The 20,564-nt window shown below is 40.1% G+C and overlaps 1 protein-coding gene across 3 annotated transcripts in view; it reads left to right on the forward strand.

The window, feature by feature from the left end:
* LOC133638837 (E3 SUMO-protein ligase PIAS1-like) overlaps nucleotides 1-17,721 on the forward strand; it is a 125,410-nt gene extending 107,689 nt beyond the window's left edge. For all 3 annotated transcript variants that reach the window (XM_062031823.1, XM_062031839.1, XM_062031830.1), the window contains exons 12-13: nucleotides 564-604; nucleotides 7,441-17,721. In XM_062031823.1, coding sequence (XP_061887807.1) covers nucleotides 564-604; nucleotides 7,441-7,785 — 386 coding nt within the window. In that variant the 3' untranslated portion in view covers nucleotides 7,786-17,721. The remainder of the gene's footprint in view (nucleotides 1-563; nucleotides 605-7,440) is intronic.
* Nucleotides 17,722-20,564: the final 2,843 nt, after the last annotated feature.

Consider the following 20,564-nt stretch of genomic DNA (forward strand, 5'->3'; position numbering starts at 1 on the left):
ATCATGTTCGACGTGCACCCTCCTAAGCACGAAACAGTCCTGTCGCACGTGTTACATTTCGCCAATATTTAATTTTTTTTAGTAAAATAAAGCCACACTTTCGACCGCCGACGCCCGCTATCCATGCTTGACTGACTCGCTCGGCTACATAGGCTCGGCTATGCTAACACTTCCGGCGGTGGGCGCTTCTTCGTTGGTGTTCAGCGGCTTCTTCTTCCGGTCGGCGGACGTATTCTTTTTTTCCGGTCGGCGGACGTATTCTTTTTTTCCGGTCGGCGGACTGGGTATCGAAACTAGGAATCGAAATTTAAACTTTTAAACGATTCCGGGAGAATCGGAAAGTTAGTCCCGGTTCCAATCGATACTCGATACCCAACCCTACTTACTGATATGCTAAAGGTCAGTGTGGTACATGCATACACGTTTAAGTTAGATTTTTCTCTCAGGTTATATTTCTCCTCTTTAGTTGAGAAGAATTGTTGTACATTCTTGGGTAGCAGGTTATAGTTTGCTTTGTAGATGTTGTTAGTGTTAACCAACCTCTACTCCTGCTTTATTTGCAGATTTGAACTTCTTCTCTTTCCTGCAGGGTGACAATCATCAGGTACGTGTCACAGGCCACCACACTTGCAAGCGACTTCTGGATACTTTATGAGAAAGGCATAAATATACAATTGTTTACAATAACAGCTCGTCTGTTAGAGCTTTTAAACCAAAAGGTTGAATTAGCATATTAGCTAATGCTAATGGCACTAGCTTCATTACATTACGATAGTAAATACAAATATGCATGAAAACATTCCTACAGACATCATGCACGATTTAGTAAGTATGAATAGTTTTAGGTATATTGTAAAATTTACAATCGTTGCTTGGAGTGATGAATGAAGAGTCCATACGAGTAGAAACACTATGGACGAACAAGACCGAACGGCACTTGTGTTTCTGGTTTAAAGCACTAAACAGAAAGAATTCTTCTCGATGTTCACCCCGCCGCACCTGCAGTTAGCAAACTCATCTAAAAGATGGCGCCATAGCAAAAACAATAGCACACCTTTGACCTGTCATATTGTTGATGTAGATGCCCATATCTGCTGTCCAGAATCGCTTTACAAAAAGAAGTGTGGAATACTTCTCTTGTTACCTTATTTGTATTGGACTTTATTACATGGATGTATTTAGTGTTTGGTGCAGCCGGACCACAGCAGAAAGGAATAGAAAGAAGAAGAAAAAATAAGTCAGAAGGGGGAATTGCGGGGATAAGACAGAGAGAGACAAATCAAATCAAATCAAATCAACTTTATTTATAAAGCACATTTAAAATGTACCACAGGGGTAGCCAAAGTGCTGCAGCAACAACAAAAAAACAAAACAGAACAACATCAGAAAAAAATGATATACAAAAATATGATACCAAAAATTATAACAAAGAACCAGTTAATGAAGTGAAGGGTGAAGTGAATTATATTTATATAGCGCTTTTCTCTAGTGACTCAAAGCGCTTTTACATAGTGAAACCCAATATCTAAGTTACATTTAAACCAGTGAGGGTGGCACTTGGAGCAGGTGGGTTAAGTGTTTTGCCCAAGGGCACAACGGCAGTGACTAGGATGGCGGAAGCAGGGATCAAACCTGGAACCCTCAAGTTGCTGGCACGGCCACTCTACCAACCGCGCAATACCGCCCCAATGTAGTAGATTGTAAGAACACAGAAATGACAATGACCATTATTGCACTACAAATGGAGCAATACAAGTAACACTATTGATAATAAATAATATTAATAATAATAATTATATCATCAACATTACAAATGCTTCAAATGCAACAATACATAAATGTAATGAATACTTGTATTACAAAAGGAAGCAGATAAAGGGGGGGAATAAAGAGGAGCGGATCATATTAACCTTATAGATTGTTATGGTAAGAAAATATGTTAAGATTTAGCAGTGTGCCGTGTTTCTACCCAGTTTCCCCTGAGTATGGGGGAACAATGTTAATATATATGTTTGATGAAATGTGATCAAATGCATGATTGAATGTATGTATATGTGTATGCACATTACATATGTATGCTTGTACAGTTAATGTGCGGATGTGTGGATGTATGTACCGACCGTGTGTATGTATGTACCTGTGTATGCGCGTGCAAATGTACCTATGTATGCGCGTATGAATGTATGAATATATGTCTGTATGTGCAAATGTATGTTTGCATGTACAATACATTTGTCTCCCAGTGTGTGCGGTAGGCAAAGTACGGCACCAGCCACCCAAAAAGCCCAACCCCAGCAGACGGCCGCCATGCAACACCGCAGCATGCCACACAACGCACCGAGGCGCCTCAACAGACCGCGCACAGGGACTAGACCCAGCAGGCTCCCACCAAGCAGGGCATCCGGAGGAGGGGAGAGGCGGGCGTTAGGACCCATGAACCCAAGACACGCAGCTTGGCGGCTGCTGCCCAGGACGCCGACCCCTGCAGGGAAAGCAGGCTCCAAGGGCAACACCAGTCCCCAACGCCCCTCTCCCCCCAAAAAAACAATGAATAAATAAATAATTAATAATAGTAATTACATACATACACACACGTACATACGCTGGCGGAGCAGTAATCCAGACCCAGAACCCACTGTCCACCGAGAATTTGCTGATCCATCCCCCGTCCTACCGATCTGGTCGTGACTGATCCATCCCCCTCCTACTGATCTGCCTGTGCTCCACCCCCCCGACAAGCACGTACCCTATCCAGACAACAGCACAAAATCGGGTGCGAAAAACGGCGCAGCAGAGCACAAGGGTAAGCCCGGGACGACACCCAACAAGCCAACCAACATGTTGGCAACCGAAAACTAAGCCAATAAGTCCGCCAGCCCCGACAATCGCCAGCCCTGACAACCTCCACGTAACGACAATCCTCCTGCAATGAACTCGGCAGCCACAGGCGTCCGCACCACAAACAAACAGCCAAACCCGAGCCACGGCACCCACACAAAACAAAAATGTTGCGCTGTCCACGCACCAAGCCATCGAGGTAAACTCTACGGCGCGAACCTGAAACAGACGGACACGGACCCCGCCTAACAGAAGCCGAACTTAAATTGAGAGATGGACGAGTCAGGAGAGCTGGAGCCCCAAGGGAGGCATCCTCATCTTCCGGTTATGCCTCAGCGCATGCCGATCCCTCAAAGTCCTATAGGTGTGTGTGCTGTAAGTAAAAAGAGCGGCGAGCCCACCTACAGCCCCCAAAGCACCCCCAACCCATGCAGGAGGCAACCGAGACATACGGCTAGGAGGCCAGCCCCTACAACTCAAGACCCCGCAGGCGTCCCAAGGCAAGCAGAATCGGACATCCAAACAAAAACCGCAACCACATGCAACAAAACAAGCCCGGCCGCCTGGCGGGGGGACCCCAAATACTAGGGCTGTGAATCTTTGGGTGTCCCACGATTCGATTGAATATCGATTCTTGGAGTCACGATTCGATTCAAAAAATCGATTTTTTTTTTTCAATTCAACACGATTCTCGATTCAAAAACGATTTTTTTCCCGATTCAAAACGATTCTCTATTCATTCAATACATAGGATTTCAGCAGGATCTACCCCAGTCTGCTGACATGCAAGCAGAGTAGTAGATTTTTGTAAAAAGCTTTTATAATTGTAAAGAACAATGTTTTATCAACTGATTGCATTAATGTAAATTAGTTTTAACTATTAAATGAACCAAAAATATGACTTACTTTATCTTTGTGAAAATATTGGACACAGTGTGTTGTCAAGCTTATGAGATGCGATGCAAGTGTAAGCCACTGTGACACTATCGTTTTTTTGTTATTTTTAAATAAATGTCTAATGATAATGTCAATGAGGGATTTTTAATCACTGCTATGTTGAAATTGTAACTAATATTGATACTGTTGTTGATAATATTAATTTTTGTTTCACTACTTTTGGATTGTTCTGTGTCGTGTTTGTGTCTCCTCTCAATTGCTCTGTTTATTGCAGTTCTGAGTGTTGCTGGGTCGGGTTTGGTTTTGGAATTGGATTGCATTGTTATGGTATTGCTGTGTATTGTTTTGTTGGATTGATTAATTAAATTATTATTATTAATTTTTTTTTTTTAAATAAATAAATAAATAAAAATAAAAATAAAATCGATTTTTTAAAAATGAGAATCGATTCTGAATCGCACAACGTGAGAATCGCGATTCGAATTTGAATCGATTTTTTCCCACACCCCTACCAAATACACTCAACCACAACAAAAAACAAAACTGCCAAACAAAGTCACTGTGATGAAAACAATCATTGCCATCACTGCGGCATCGCTCAATATGCCCAAAAAGTACCTATACATGCGACAAAATTCCCCAACTAAGCTGCACTTCTTTTAACAAGCAAATTAAATAGCCACATAATACACTGTCCCATGAGGAAACACAAAACACCGTCCCCTTCCCACAAGAGCCACACCATCCCCATCTTTACATCCGTACATGTTTATCCTCCCCCACTTTAATACGCAAACGCTCCAGAACGTTCTCGAACATATCTAAAACGGGCGGACAGCCCACATGATGGCACGTGAGTCCGCCCTCAGTGCCTGCACCCACCGGGGCGGGTTAGGGTTAACTGCACGACCCCCACGCTCAATGCTAACACTGCATCTGAGCTGCCCAGACAGCAATAATACACACAAGTCCAGACCGGTGAACGACGCCTCCCCACGTGGGAAGACGCCAACGCATCCCGCCCACATGCCAGCCAGCAAGCCAACGCCAGCAGGCCCCCACATTTCCATCAGCGTGTACCGACCAACCTCGGCAAACACCTTTTCAGTGTCTCTGCTTGTGTGTATGGGCAAAAAAAAGGGAATATGTCAACATGTTACTCATTTGTGTTATTAATGTGCTATTTTAAGATGGAGATGCTTAAGTTTGTTATGTACTTACATTTCCCATTAAGAGGACTGACATGCTGTTTAGCGTCTTCCATATTGGCTTGTTTGTTCCTACACTACCGCATCAACTGCACATTTGTGTATACAACATTAACATCACTGGGACAAACTTGCCAAAATACATTGCCAGGAACGTTTTAAGAGTTGTTGAACCATTCTGTGCTGCAGATGGGTTAAAGCAGTGGTCCCCAACGTTTTTGTAGCTGCGGACCGGTCAACGTTTGAAAATTTGTCCCACGGACCGGTGGGGGGGGGGGTATTTAAAAAAATATTTTTTTTTTTTATATAAATAAATACAATCATGTGTGCTTACGGACTGTATCCCTGCAGACCGTATTGATCTATATTGATATAGAATGTATATATTGTGTTTTTTATGTTGATTTCATAAAAAAAAATAAAAAAAATATTTATTTTTTAAATTCTTGTGCGGCCCGGTACCAATCGGTCCGCGGACCTGTACCGGGCCGTGGCCCGGTGGTTGGGGACCACTGGGTTAAAGGACCTATAGCCTTCAGATAACTTAAATTCAACAAGTTCTCTTTATGTATTTTTTGCTCCTGAAAATTAATTTGGCTGTCATTTCCCATAATTTGAATTAGTTTTTGAGTAATCGGTAGATAAGCTAACTGTAATTGTAATGCTCCCTTTCAATCGGCAGACTCGATATGCCGCCTCCTCTTAGTCTGAGGTCATCTACAGAACTGGAGCCTATTTCCCGGCATAGACTGTGGATAAAGGCATAAAAACAATTATTTTGGTCACTTAATTTGTGTCTTTCAGGTCAATGATTACTTCAAAACTGACATTGTTAACATTTTGAGCAAAAAATAGATATCAAATAATTGCCAGATCCGAACACCATAGCCTGTGTCGGGAGCGGCCAGGTAATTTGTCCACAATTCAACTGTGTATGCTAGGTGACGAACCTATGAGTGTGTTTGAGAGAAGAGCTGTTTGTGTTGTTTGTTGTGCTTTAAGTTGCACACACAAATTGGAGTTACAAGCATCCCCGCCATTAGTTGGTGCAGCAAATACCACAGTGAACCAACGGTCCTACTGGTCAGCTGAGCACATTGTTGGAGACTTTATCGCTAGCATTAGCTTGTACCTAGAAATGAACATAACTTGTTTTCCAACAATGCGAAGGAGGAAAGTGAGTTAAGCGCTATGTCACAGACCATGTGTGTCTCATTAATAATTATTTTATTCTTAGAATATGCCGAGGGTCATTAGAAAACTGTGGGCCAAAAATATCACAGTGCCACACTTTGAACACTTCTCATCATTTCCACTTTTGACTGGAAATTTGTTTTTTTAATTAAAAACTCAGAAAACTCACAATCCTGGTAGTCAAGTATGGTGGCACCTCGGTTTTCATTATTAATCTGTTCCAAAAGGTTATAGGAAGACCAGGCTGTATTAAAAACTAAAGCAATTATTCTCATAAGAAATCATCCGAATCCAAATATTCATTACAAGAGAGACAGAAATATGAACATATTTTACAGGGTGTCAAACTAATTTTCACTGAGGGCCACATCGCAGTTATGTCTACCCTTAGAGGGCTGCTTGCTACATTGAGTAATACATTAATAAAAAAATATATAAGGAGTGACCTCATGATATTATTACACAATTCCCTATGCATTTGATCGTTATTTTTTATGTAGTCTGTAAAAAAAAATCTAATGACTGGCAGCTCAGTTGCCAGAATTTTATTGTAGAATGTGTGTTCTTTTACAGCATACTGTAAATGGAAAAATGGTTGTACTGTTTTTGTACGGTAAAATTCTGGCGACTAAGCGGCTAGTTTTTTATCGTAAAAATCTATGGGTGTTGTTGTTTATGCGGTGTATTACTGTAAATGGAAAAACGGTACCCATGTTTATTTTAACAGTAGAATTCTGGCGACTTAGCAGCCAGTTTAAAATCATAAGTCAGTCTGAGTTTTATTTTTATTTTAACAGAAAAAAAAAATTATAATGTATGATATTATAATATTTCTCAATTTCTTAAGAAACACAATACTAATAGTTCATTATTATTACAGATTATAACTACTTCCCAACCTAAGTTCATACAATATTACATTACAATATTACAATACATAAGTCGATCAGATATTTGAGTATTTATTTTAATTTTAAGAAATACATGGAGTGAACGCGAATATAATATTTGTTACATTATTAGATAATATTGAATAAAAATACATGCAGTTGCATACAGTACATTTATTTATTTTTCTACTAAAACGGAAAGAACGAATATATTTAATAAGAAAAGATCAATGACTTTATTGACTTAATATTTACAGGCTGTTGCGGGCCACATAAAATGATGTGGCGGACCAGACCTGGCCCCCGGGCCTTGATTTTGATACTAGTGTTATAGAAAATTTAAGTTTTACATGCAAAGAACCAAGTGAAATAAATACAAATGACAAAAATAACCGACATATCCTTTCTCCCAGCATTACAACATGGTAATGGCAGCAGCGGCGGCCGCCTCCACCTCAGACGACCACGAGATGCTCCTCAACCGCTTCCTGCCCTACAGCGCCACAGGCTCTCCAGCCTCGTCGCAGCTGTTCCTAGAGCAATCGGGAACCACTTCGGCATCTTCACTGACTGTGCCAACAAACGGGGCTATTAACTCAGGCAGTAGCAGCAACTTAGTGTCATCCAGCGGCCTCCATGACACACACTCCTTGTCTTCGCACACGCCACACTCACACATGTTGGCCGGTCGGGGTAGCGCGGAGGCAGCTGTGGCAGCTATTTACGGAGGAATACCTGACATTATTTCACTGGACTGACTGCAATCTCGCCAGAAAATACATTATTTGGCTGCAGGAAAACTGACTTGCCCAAATCATTAAACTCCTGTGTGGAGTCTTTTCTCAGTCGACAGACCTGACAGTACCAGTGTCGTTCACAACGGTCCTACTGGTCAGCTGAGCACATTGTTGGAGACTTTATCAGTGGCTCTGCCTTACTGGTATCAACAGGGCACAAACAGCGAGAAAACAAAAGGATTTTTTTTTTTTACGAATACGTGGAAAAGGCACTGTGCAGAGAGAACAAAATCTATTTTCTACTTTTACTTTTCTATGTTCCATTGGGACACGTCCAAGCTAGTGAGCTGCTTCCAGTGCTGTCCTGTGACCACATCACATGCTCCCCTTGCCTTGTAGAACAACATTCACCTTCTTGTTGACCTGCTGATGAAATTCCTCATCAATCTCAAGCTCATTTTCTGGTTCCTTACTACAGTTAATTAAGGTATTGCTCTGTTCTTATTGCTTTTACGCAATCCGTGACATGTTCGGGTTATGCAGATTTAATGATGTGCAGGGTGCAGGTGGAGCAGCCATAACTGGGTCACTTTCACTCCTTTTCAAGACTCAGTCAGTAAATAGCATTTATACTTTTTAGGAGCTTCACACTATTTATATTTGTAAATTAAGAGATGGAAGTAATCTTTTGTGTTGTTGCTGCTCAATGCCAAAAATTACAAGGTACCTTAATGGTAATCAGAGTGTTATCCAAAAGCTTGTCTCATACATAGTTTCCCCACAAAAAGGGATATAATAATTATTATTATATTTGTGTCTCAGGCGAAGTTTCAGGATGAAGCTAAAATGCACTTAGCATATGAACTTAATGAATTGTGAATGGTCAGTTCTTTGTTACAGAACATCAGGTTATGCAAACAGTACTCATCATCGGGTGACTCTGGGGGTTCGGGGCGCACTCGATTACACGCCGCTACACTTTGCTGTTCGCCATGGCAACGGGGAGGTCCTGTTTCTCGAGCCCCGCATCCCTTGATAATACATCTGGGAAGGTGAGGCCTCTGTAGTGGACTGAGCTGCCTGTTTTCCATAGCAATAGTGGCTGAATGATTTCCCCAGTGGATAGCAGTGCCCAGCAAACGAGAGCCTCTGCTTAGAGACCTTCTGAGATAGTGGCATAATATCTCCGTATATACACTCTGAGGTAGCATGCTCGGACCATTAGATGTTTTGGGCGTGTCTGAGCAAGTTGGTGTAGGCTCCGCCCAGGCATTTCTGTTGTTGTGTGAAGAGAGTCCACATTTCTGCTCCATAGAGGAGAATAGGCTCTATCACAGTTTGAAAGATGTACATTTTTGTTTCAAGACCTATGGTCGAGTGCCACAGCTAACTGCAGGCTGTCCATGCTGAGGCTTTGCGGGACTTCATATATTTTGCGGCATCGATTATGTAAGATCCAAGATACTTGAAGTCGGTTACTTGGTTTATACTGTTCCAAGAAGATGACAAAAGACAGCAATTTGGAACTGATGAGATTACTTCAGTCTTGCTTTCATTGCAATGGAGTACTATTAGGCAAGCAGCATTTTCCAATGAGTGGAGAAGGGATTCAGAATTTGGGACAAGATCGGAGATCAGAGCAATGTCATCCGCAAAATCAAGGTCACTAACGTGTGTGGACGTTTGCATTCTGCTGTGTCTCGGGTGGAGCTGTAGGCCTTTGTGGTCGATTGTGTCCAGAGAGAGGCGCAGAACATAGTCAAATATAATGATAAACAAGAATGGAGCTAGTGTGTCCCCTTGATTCCTGCCTCGATTTGGAAAAATGCAGTTTCATCATCAGCTGTAATAACTGTAGCCTGCGTGTTGGCATAGGGTGTTTTAATGGCGTCAATGATAGGTTGTGGGATGCTGTAGAGGGGAGGATGTTGAACATGGCTTCTCGATTGATTGCGTCAAATGCTTTCCGAAAGTCCACAAAACTGATTGTGAAGTGCTTGTCGAGCCTTTTTTATTTCTTCAATAATGCGACGTAGGGTGAAAATTTGTGAGATGGTAGATGGGCCCCTTCTAAAGCCATTCTGGTTGTTGATCAACTGCTGGCACAAGCCGATTCAGCAGGAGCTTGTTGTAGATTTTGGCTGCGATCGGTGTTAGAGCGATGCCTCTGTAATTGGAGGCCAATGCCAGGTCACCTTTTTTGGGAATTGGCACAATACCAGACTTTGTCCAGGCAGACGGTGGCGATAAAACAGAAAAGGTGTGGTTACAGAACCTGAGCAGTAGGTCAGATCTATCCAAATGAGACTCATTGGCTCTCAGAGACTCTACTTCCTCGCGCAGCTATGGTGAATGGAGACATGCTAATGTCAAGCGGCTCGGCAATCTGGATAAGAGGTAAGGGTCTGTTCTCTTGGGTGTTAGCTGGTTGCCCCCCAAACAGATTTTTAGAGTGGGATAACCCGTTTTCTTTCCGTTTTTCAGGGGATACTCCTTTGATCAGAATCGATGGTTAACTTTTTTTGGCCAGCAAGATCATTAATGATAGGTCAGGCTGCTGCATCTTGGTTTGAAAAGCTGAGTTATCCGATTCGATAAATTTTCTTCTCTACACATGCTGCTACCGCCTTGGCGTAGGCTTCGTCAAGTTGGGCCTGGGCATTAGTCAGTGTTCTGAGAGATGTTCATGTGGGCTTTTGTTCATGTCTAGTAGTGGCTTTGCGATTAGCCAATCGAGCTTTGTTGACTAGAGGATGGCTGCTGAGAGGCTTTTGTGTGGTGCCCAAATATTCACAGCCCTATTTTTTATATCTAATAGTGCTACATGATGCTTATAGTGTTTTACCAAATTTGCATGTTTTTAGCACACGTTGCTCATCCCCTTTTTTATGAAGCTAAAAAATATAATTATTTGTCTCAAAGTAGTCTTTGTTGTCTCTCACGAAGTCTGCTGTGAGTAGTAAGTTTGTCGTTGTTGAAGGGTAAAGCGAACATTGTGAAATTAATGAGCAAAATACGTACATATTACCTTATTATTAATATTATTTATTATGATTGTGCCTGTTACTACATTGCTAACAGTATGTGTATAAACGGTTGATGGAGGTGTATAGGCGGAATAGAGCGGCTCCCCTTGTTTCTATTGTTAGCTGAATTTTGCTAATTTATTATTTACGATTTAGAGTGCAATAAAAAGGAAAACATATGGTTCTGTGTTATATTAGGATTGTTATTGATACACAAAATTTAAAAAAATGTGGTTCCCCTTTAATTTCACATGCAAAGAGCATTTTAGTTTCATCCTGTAATTTCACCCAAAAACCGAAAATCACATACCTTTTATGGAAACTACGTTCATTGAGAAGTCGCATGACTGTTTAGCATAAATTACCAATACTTTTTGAAGTTTCATTTGCCTCAGAGGACATAGGGGCATTGACCAAGTTTCAACTACTGCCTGGCATGGTGCTCCAAAATAATCTCCTAGTAGGGTCACCTCGAACATTTGTCTTATATTTGGAAACATAAGTCGTTTCCATATTGAAGCATTTAAGAAGGAATTACCTTGAATGGGTAATAACACATTTCTATCTCAATTATTCCCTTTTTGGTCCACAGGTTATTGGTTCTATTCGTAGTTAGATTACATTTTCCCAGAATTTGAAGTCAAGTTTAGGGGGCCCGTTGTTCAATGCATGAATAGATTAGCGCCCACGAGCTGGTCCTTTTGTGGACTGTCCTGTCAAAGCCGCCATTCCACTGGAACTATCAGTTTTGCTGACGGATGTATCGCATGTTTTCTGGGGTTGCAGAGTGGACACATGAGGTTAAATTGAGTGTGTCCACTCAGGTTGACGTGACTTGTCAACCATTTCCACTCCCGGCACATTCCAAAGCGTCATTGTTGAGTGCCGACAACAGGTTCCATCTTTTGACGCGCATGGTCATCCCTTTCAGGAAAATGACCACACCTTTAGTTTCTTTTCAGGCCCTTTTCAGCGGTCACTGGCTGTCACTCAAGTGTAAACTAGCAGAGTACCAAACCAAAATCACTGAATTGATCCCTATTCGGTCCAGGGGGCCGTTTTCTAGCTCCCATCTGATATGAAGAAGTGGACCAGAAAGACATATTTGTCTTATTTCCAAAAATCAAAAAGTCTGTCCCAACTTTTTGTTGGTTTGCTTTTTGCTAAGAAGAAGTCATCCTCTTAGGAACTCAACAAGCGCACTGCACGCCTCATCCTTTATACAAATAAGCTCTCATGTATTTCTTGTGTTGTGCAGTATTTTATTTATTGAATATTATAGATTATATTTTTACAGACTGATTTCAGTGGGAAAGTGTAAATGAGTCACTGTCTTTTAATTTTTTTGTTTCATGTGGCGCTTTCTCACTCGGTACCATTAAGCTATTAACAAAACATGCTCATGTGTTTGACGGCAGCTTTAATAATGAATGCTCGCTAGCTAATGCAAATGTTATGAGTCAGTGAAAGTTTCATGTCTTTCGTCGTTAAGTCACTCCAGTGAGTCATCTCTTAATGGGTTCATGATTCATCAGAGGGAATTTGGGGTCGTTAGTGCGTATCAACTTGTTTTCTAACAAGGAGCTAAACGGTGAAAATTGCTACAGCTGTGTGATTCAGGTTTAATTAGAATTTATTTGTATTTATTATTCAAACAGTCATTATCATCACGCGGTTCACATTTGAAAGACGACGCCTAACAATTGATCAACAGTGCCTCGGAAGTGGCCACTGAGCTTAGAGTGTCGCAGTTCTACAGAAAGTGCATCACCCAGCTGTTGGGAATGTTGCTCTTCCGTTGTTTGTTAGAGAGACAGCAAGTTGTGCAAAAAGTAGTGAAACATTGAACAGCACACTCAAAATTCATGACGTTCAACAATAAAGTTGTTTCCGCGTTTGACCTCAATGCGGAAATGTTACCCACTTTTTCATGTAAATAATTGAAGATAAGCAATGATGAGCTTCCTGGCGACAAAAACTCAGCCTGACATTTGTGGCATCAAAACAGAAACCAAAATCCTTGTGTGTAAAAAAATAAAAATAAAAGGCTAAAGTATCTAAAACTATTGCTATTTTACACAAAGTGAAGGAATTTCCCATTTAAAAAGCATTGTATATTTTGTATAACTCCCTGATTGTTCCATATCTAACATACTGTATTGAAATGTGTGGTAGTGCCTGTAAAACATATTTAAATCCAATCTTCCTTCTGCAGAAAAGAGCGGTAAGAATCATAAGTGGAAATGCATACAGGGAACATACGAACCCAATAATCAAACAGTTAAACATATTGACATTTCATGAATTGGTAGAGTATAATATCCTAAAAATCATGGTCAAAGCACATCAGAATCAGAATACCTTTATTGTCATTGTATGGAAACAACGAAATTGGACAGCAATCCAGCTCAGTTTAAAACAACCTACATAAAATAGTCTTAAAGGCCAACTGAAATGACATTTTCTTATTTAAACGGGGATAGCAGATCCATTCTATGTGTCATACTTGATCATTTTCGCGATATTGCCATATTTTTGCTGAAAGGATTTAGTAGAGAACATCTACGATAAAGTTCGCAACTTTTGGTCGCTGATAAAAAAAGCCTTGCTTGTACCGGAAGTAGCGTGACGTCGCAGGTTGAAGGGCTCCTCACATTTCCCCATTGTTTACACCAGCAGCGAGAGCGATTCGGACCGAGAAAGCGACGATTACCCCATTAATTTGAGCGAGGATGAAAGATTTGTGGATGAGGAACGTGAGAGTGAAGGACTAGAGTGCAGTGCAGGATGTATCTTTTTTCGCTCTGACCGTAACTTAGGTACAAGGGCTCATTGGATTCCACACTTTCTCCTTTTTCTATTGTTGATCACTGATTTTTATTTTAAACCACCTCGGATACTATATCCTCTTGAAAATGAGAGTCGAGAATGCGAAATTTACATTCACAGTGACTTTTATCTCCACGACAATACATCGGTGAAGCACTTTAGCTACAGAGCTAACGTGATAGCATCATGCTTAAATGCAGATAGAAACAAAAGAAATAAGCCCCTGACTGGAAGGATAGACAGAAGATCAACAATACTACCAAACTCTGGACCTGTAACTACACGGTTAATGCTGTACCGCCGGACGAAGCCTAGCAATGCTGTTGCTAATGACGCCATTGAAGCTAACTTAGCTACGGGACCTCGACAGAGCTATGCTAAAAACATTAGTTATCCACCTACGCTAGCCCTCATCTGCTTTTGATTGATTGATTGAGACTTTTATTAGTAGGTTGCACAGTGAAGTACATATTCCGTACAATTGACCACTAAATGGTAACACCCGAATAAGTTTTTCAACTTGTTTAAGTCGGGGTCCACAACACCCGTGCTCACCTGCGTTCCAGCGATCGACGGCGCGACGAAGGACTTCACCCGATCATCAATGCGGTCGGAGGCTAGCGCCGGATAGCGCGTCTGCTATCCATCTCAAAGTCCTCCTGGTTGTGTTGCTGCAGCCGTCCGCTAATACACCGATCCCACCTACAGCTTTCTTCTTTGCAGTCTCCATTGTTCATTAAACAAATTGCAAAAGATTTACCAACACAGATGTCCAGATTGCTGTGGAATTTTGCGATGAAAACACAGCTGTTTGTATTGGATACAATGTGTCCGAATACTTCCGCTTCAACCATTGACGTCACGCGCAAACGTCATCATACCTAAACGTTTTCAACCGTAAGTTTCCCGGGAAATTTAAAATTGCACTTTATAAGTTAACCCGGCCGTATTGGCATGTGTTGCAATGTTAAGATTTCATCATTGATATATAAACTATCAGACTGCGTGGTCGGTTGTAGTGGGTTTCAGTAGGCCTTTAAGACAACAAACAATAATTACAAAAAATTAAATTTAAAAACATAATAAAATGTTAAAAACATTGCACAGCAGATCTCTATCAGTTAATAAAGTGGTGAGTGTTCAGGTGCGTGCAGAGTTTAGGGCAATAACAGCTCTAGGATAGAAACTGTTTTTCAATCTATTTGTCCTTGCTATGATGGTCTTATAGCGCCCCCCTGAGGGCAAGAATTCAAGCCAGTGGTGACCTGGGTGGGATGAGTCCCTGAGGATGCTGTTTGCTCTCATGTTGCAGTGTCTCTTATACAGCTCCTCTAGAGATGTAAGAGGACATGTAGTGATCCTCTGGGCCGCGTTTATGACCCCCTGTAATTTATTTCTCTCTGCCACCGTGCTGCTAGAAAACCACACGGAGATACCGTAGGTCAGTATTGACTCAACGTAGCAGCAATAGAAAGACAGGAGCAGGTTATCAGCCAGATCTATTTTCCTCAGCCTTCTCAGAAAATACAGTCTTTGCTGACCTTGTTTCAATTCTACCAAACAACATTCAAAATAGATTTGTAAAAAGAGAAAGTAATTATAATCTGAAAGGAACTGAGGTCTTTAATTCATCTACATTTAGAGCGGTGATAATGGAATTAAGTATTTCAATCAAATGTGTTAGTTTATGGAACAATCTTGACAATGAAATAAAATCTCCTACTGTAGTCAAAATATATTTAAAAATCATGATGATGAAAATATATGACTTGGAGTACGTCATTGTTTCCATGCTTAGTTATTTTGTTGTATTTTATGAAATATGTATGTTATATATATATATATATACACTGTATGTTTGAGGAACAGCTTTGAACTATTATGAACTTCTCTCTTCAGACAGGGGTCTTCCCTGCCTCTTTTAAAGCGGCGGTGGTAAGGCCCCTTCTGAAGAAGAGCAGTTTGGACCCAAACGTTTTTAATAACTACCGACCTGTATCCAACTTACAGTTTTTAAGTACACCTTTAGAAAAACTGTTTTTTAACCAAGTCAATGACTTTTTAAATATAAATAACATTTTAGGAATACACCAGTCTGGTTTCAGAATGAACCACAGTACCGAGACAGCACTTTTAAAGATTTTGAATAACATCAGGTGGAATTTAGATAATACAAAACTAACAGTGTTGGTTCTGCTGGATCTAAGCACTGCTTTTGACACAGTAGACCATTTTATTAAAGACACCTGGTGGGCCGCCTCTCTGATACTGTTTTTAACTGGTTCTGCTCTTATCTCACAGACAGATGTTTTATGTAAGAGTGGATGCATGTTCCTCGGGAACCCATGAGATAAGATTTGGGGTTCCTCAAGACTCAGTTTTAGGTGCCATTCTTTTTCATCTTTATATGCTGTCTTTGGGGATGTCATTAGGGGAAACGGCATCAGTTTCCACAGTTATGCTGATGATACACAGCTGTACATCGCCGTGTCGCCTGAAGACACAGGACCAATAGATACACTTTGTAACTGTATTGTAGACATCAAGTCATGGATGCCAGTGACTTTCCTACAGCTCAACCAGGACAAAACACAGGTTTTAGTTATAGGTCCTGAAGACCAGAGGGAGAAACTTTTGCCAAAATTACAAGATTTTAAACCAACCAAAATTTGGGCGTGATTTTTGACTCCGAGCTGACTTTTATCCCACATATTAAACATTTTACAAAAATAGGTTTTTATCATCTGGAGAACGCCAGAGTTCGCCAATTTCTCTCTCAGACCAACACAGGGGTGCTAATGCATGCTTTTATTTCCTGTCGTCTAGACTATTGTAATGCCCTGCTCTCTGGCCTTCCCAAAAATAATATCAAAAGTTTACAATCATTACAAAACTCCAGACCAGAGGGCGGAAGCGCATTACACCAGTTTTAAAGTCGCTGCATTGCCTCCCCGTCCGCTTCAGGGTCGATTTTAAAGTACTATTAGTTTTAAATGTCTTAATGGCCTTGCGCCTTCCTATCTATCTGACCTGCTTGAACCGTATCAACCCTCGCGGATCCTGAGGTCCTCTGGCACTGGCCTTTTAGCTTTACCGAATACCAGAACAAAGACCTACGGTGAGGCGTCATTTAGCCACTATGGCCCCGCACCTGTGGAACAGCTTGCCAGAGAGCCTCAGAACTGCACAGAGAGTTTTTAAAAAAAAGGCTAAAGACACACCTTTTTAATCAGGCTTTTTACTAATCTGTATTTTATTATTTGATTGTGTTATTTATATTTAAATCGTTTTGTTTTGTAAAAAGACACATTGCAAGCTCGGAGAGATGTCACACTCATGCAGTGTGGGGTTTTTACGCGCAAGGATTTTGCCTCCATAAACATCAACATCCGAACTCGCTCAGTCATCACAACTTATGCACTACTAACGCGCTTTGTTATAAAGCCCCGTCAACTGCAACCCCGTTCAAGATGTTACACCCTTTTCCAGTCTTGTGTCCTATCTAGCAATGAAAATGCAAATATCGACTGTAAACTAAGTGAGGTGGGCAGGCCGTGTTCGAGTTTTGGCTGTGCAGGAAATGCATACAAATCCTCTACAGCGCCCTCCTGTGTTTTGTTATTACAGCAGTTATAATTACTAAGATATTATTTTCTGCTCCTCGCTGACGATGTCTTGTGTCGGACAAATGTTGCAGGGACAGAAAGGCACGTCCCAAGCGGTGTGTGCACATTTGCACACTGGATGTGTTACTTTCCCAACCTTTATTCAACCCAGGCACAGGTTTCATGAGAAAAACCTCACAACTTCACGGCCAAACACAAATGTTACACACAGTTTTAATATCCGCTGGTTATTTATGTACCTACTGCCATCTAGTTCAAAAGCATATAAGGGCCATTCCACCAAATCAATGCCAACATCTGTTTCAAGTACTCAAAATGTGTATTGGTCCATCTTAGGCATTTCTTTAGTTCTTGTACAATATTGCTAAGACACTCATTGGAGTAACAGCAGTGAGTTTTAGCATAGAACAGTATACAATAAATCTAGCCATTTATGCTGGTAGTGTGTTGACACCAAGCACATTGCTGTGATTCAACAAAACAGATTTTTTATATATATATATATATATATATATATATATATATATATATATATATATATATATATATATATATATATATATATATACACACACATATAAAATTGTTATACATTATAATTATGTACGAAAAAAATAGGTAACAGGACTGTACTAAGTTTTTAACACACCCTAGCCATAGTTAAACTATAATTGGATATTTGGAAAAATAAATGAGTGAACTTATACTTTTGGCCTATGACCTGCAAAGATTTTGAAGGGTGCAACTTCCTGTGGACGACGTGACTTGTGGAATCGTACTCATTTTTTCTAAACATTTGTTCATTAAGTTTTAGACACCAATAGGTAAATAAAAACAGAATCGGATACATTTTTAGATAAGTAAAACAAAAACCACGGACAGATATCGGCATAAAACCACAGGCAGCTGCATTGCCGAATGGCCCCAGCGAGATACAACGACCAACAAGTCCACATAGGGCTCATCAACCACCCACATTTCATTGGTGTTTTAATCAAATGTTACTATTTTTTAATAGTGTGGACAAAGTTACTGTAAATAAATACATACAAATGAACTATTTAATTAGGCAAAGTGTCATGCACATTGATCTGACTGCATATTTAATAAATACAATTTAAAAACATTTCATTTAAACTACCTTTAACAATACGAAAAAATAGCACTTGTTGGCAAACTGTGCTTTCTTAAACTGGACTTTTTAATTGTTATATTTTTACATATTTCTGTTGCTAATTATATTATACATTTATTTTCTTAACAAAACATAATTTTGAATTAGTTTTCTCTGTTTCCCTGTGTTTTCACTCAGTCCTGTTACCCTGACACACGAGGGACAAATTGGACACAATTAAATTTAATTTTAAATATTTTTTAAACATGTCATTACTTAGTTATAATTGGAATTAAAGGCATAAATATATTAGAAATTATTTCATGTAAAAGTACATGTATATTTTCTTTTAGAATGTAATTATCTCAATATTTATTTAATCACTCATTGATTGCATTATTTCATTAAGTAATTATATCATAATTTAATTATTTCACATAAATCATGAAATAATTAAATTATTGAATAGTTATATTAATATTGAAATAATCATTTAAATAATTGAATGTAATTCTACTTAAAATACACACATTTATGTATGAATTCATCATTAAAACATTTAAATAATTATTTAGATATGTATTTGTTAGATTTTGTGCCAGTTGAGGTAAAGGGGCTAAGTGAAAATTCAGAGACATGAATAAATTGTGAATTTTATTTTTTTTTGAAAACATTTTTGTTAAGAAAATAAACCTAAAATATAATTGTTAACACAAATATGTAAAAAGTCCAATTTGAGGAATTACAAACAGGCAACAAATTATGTTTTTTCCTGTGTTCAAGGTAGTTTAAATTAATATTTAAAATGGTGTTTATTAATTCTGCACTCTGCTTAATACATTTTATTGCATTTTGATGTTGTATTTCCTGGGGATTCGGTGGAATGGCCCATTATTGGTTATATGGTAAACATGTGTAGTGAATATTCATTTTCCTGTCGCGGCACTGTGGTTGGGAATCACTGTGTTCCAGCACCAGCGGTCATAGCTCGAATACTAGCACTGCCTACACTCTATACAATGCAGGAAATTCTGCCATTGTGTCTCAGAAGTCCCTCAGAAAGCAACACTGCTTAAAGGCCTACTGAAATGATTTTTTTAAATTTAAACGGGAATAGCAGATCCATTCTATGTGTCATACTTGATCATTTCGCGATATTGCCATATTTTTGCTGAAAGGATTTAGTAGAGAAAATCGACGATAAAGTTCGCAACTTTTGCTCGCTGATAAAAAAAAGCCTTGCCTGTACCGGAAGTAGCGTGACGCCACAGGAGCTAATATTCCTCACAATTCCCCATTGTTTACAATGGAGCGAGAGAGATTTGGACCGAGAAAGTGACGATTACCCCATTAATTTGAGCGAGGATGAAAGATTCGTAGATGAGGAACGTTACAGTGAAGGACTTGAGAGGCAGTGATGGACGTATCTTTTTTCGCTCTGACCGTAACTTAGGTACAAGCTGGCTCATTGGATTCCACACTCTCCTTTTTCTATTGTGGATCACGGATTTGTATTTTAAACCACCTGGGATACTATATCCTCTTGAAAATGAGAGTCGAGAACACGAAATGGACATTCAGTGCCTTTTATCTCCACGACAATACATCGGCGAAATGCTTTAGCTACGAGCTAACGTGATAGCATCGTGCTTTAACTGCATATAGAAACAAAAAAAATAAACCCCTGACTGGAAGGATAGATAGAAAATCAACAATACTATTAAACCGTGGACATGTAAATACACGGTTAATGCTTTCCAGGCTGGCGAAGGTTAACAATGCTGTGCTAATGACGCCATTGAAGCTAACTTAGCAACCGGACCGCACAGAGCTATGCTAAAAACATTAGCTCTCCACCTACGCCAGCCAGCCCTCATCTGCTCATCAACACCCGTGCTCACCTGCGTTCCAGCGATCGGCAGAAGGACGAAGGACTTCACCCGATGCGTTTGGCGGCCCGGAGACGTAGGAAGTCAAGGTGAGGTCGGCGGCTAGCGCGTCTGCTCTCCAACAAAGTCCTCCTGGTTGTGTTGCTGTAGTCCGCTGCTAATACACCGATCCCACCTACAACTGTCTTCTTTGCAGCCTTCATTGTTCATTAAACAAATTGCAAAATATGTCCAGAATACTGTGGAATTATGAAATGAAAACAGAGCTTTTTGTATAGGATTCTATGGGGTACCATAACTTCCGTTACTCTGACTT

Source organism: Entelurus aequoreus, linkage group LG02 (assembly GCF_033978785.1).
Source record: "Entelurus aequoreus isolate RoL-2023_Sb linkage group LG02, RoL_Eaeq_v1.1, whole genome shotgun sequence".
NCBI lineage: Eukaryota > Metazoa > Chordata > Actinopteri > Syngnathiformes > Syngnathidae > Entelurus > Entelurus aequoreus.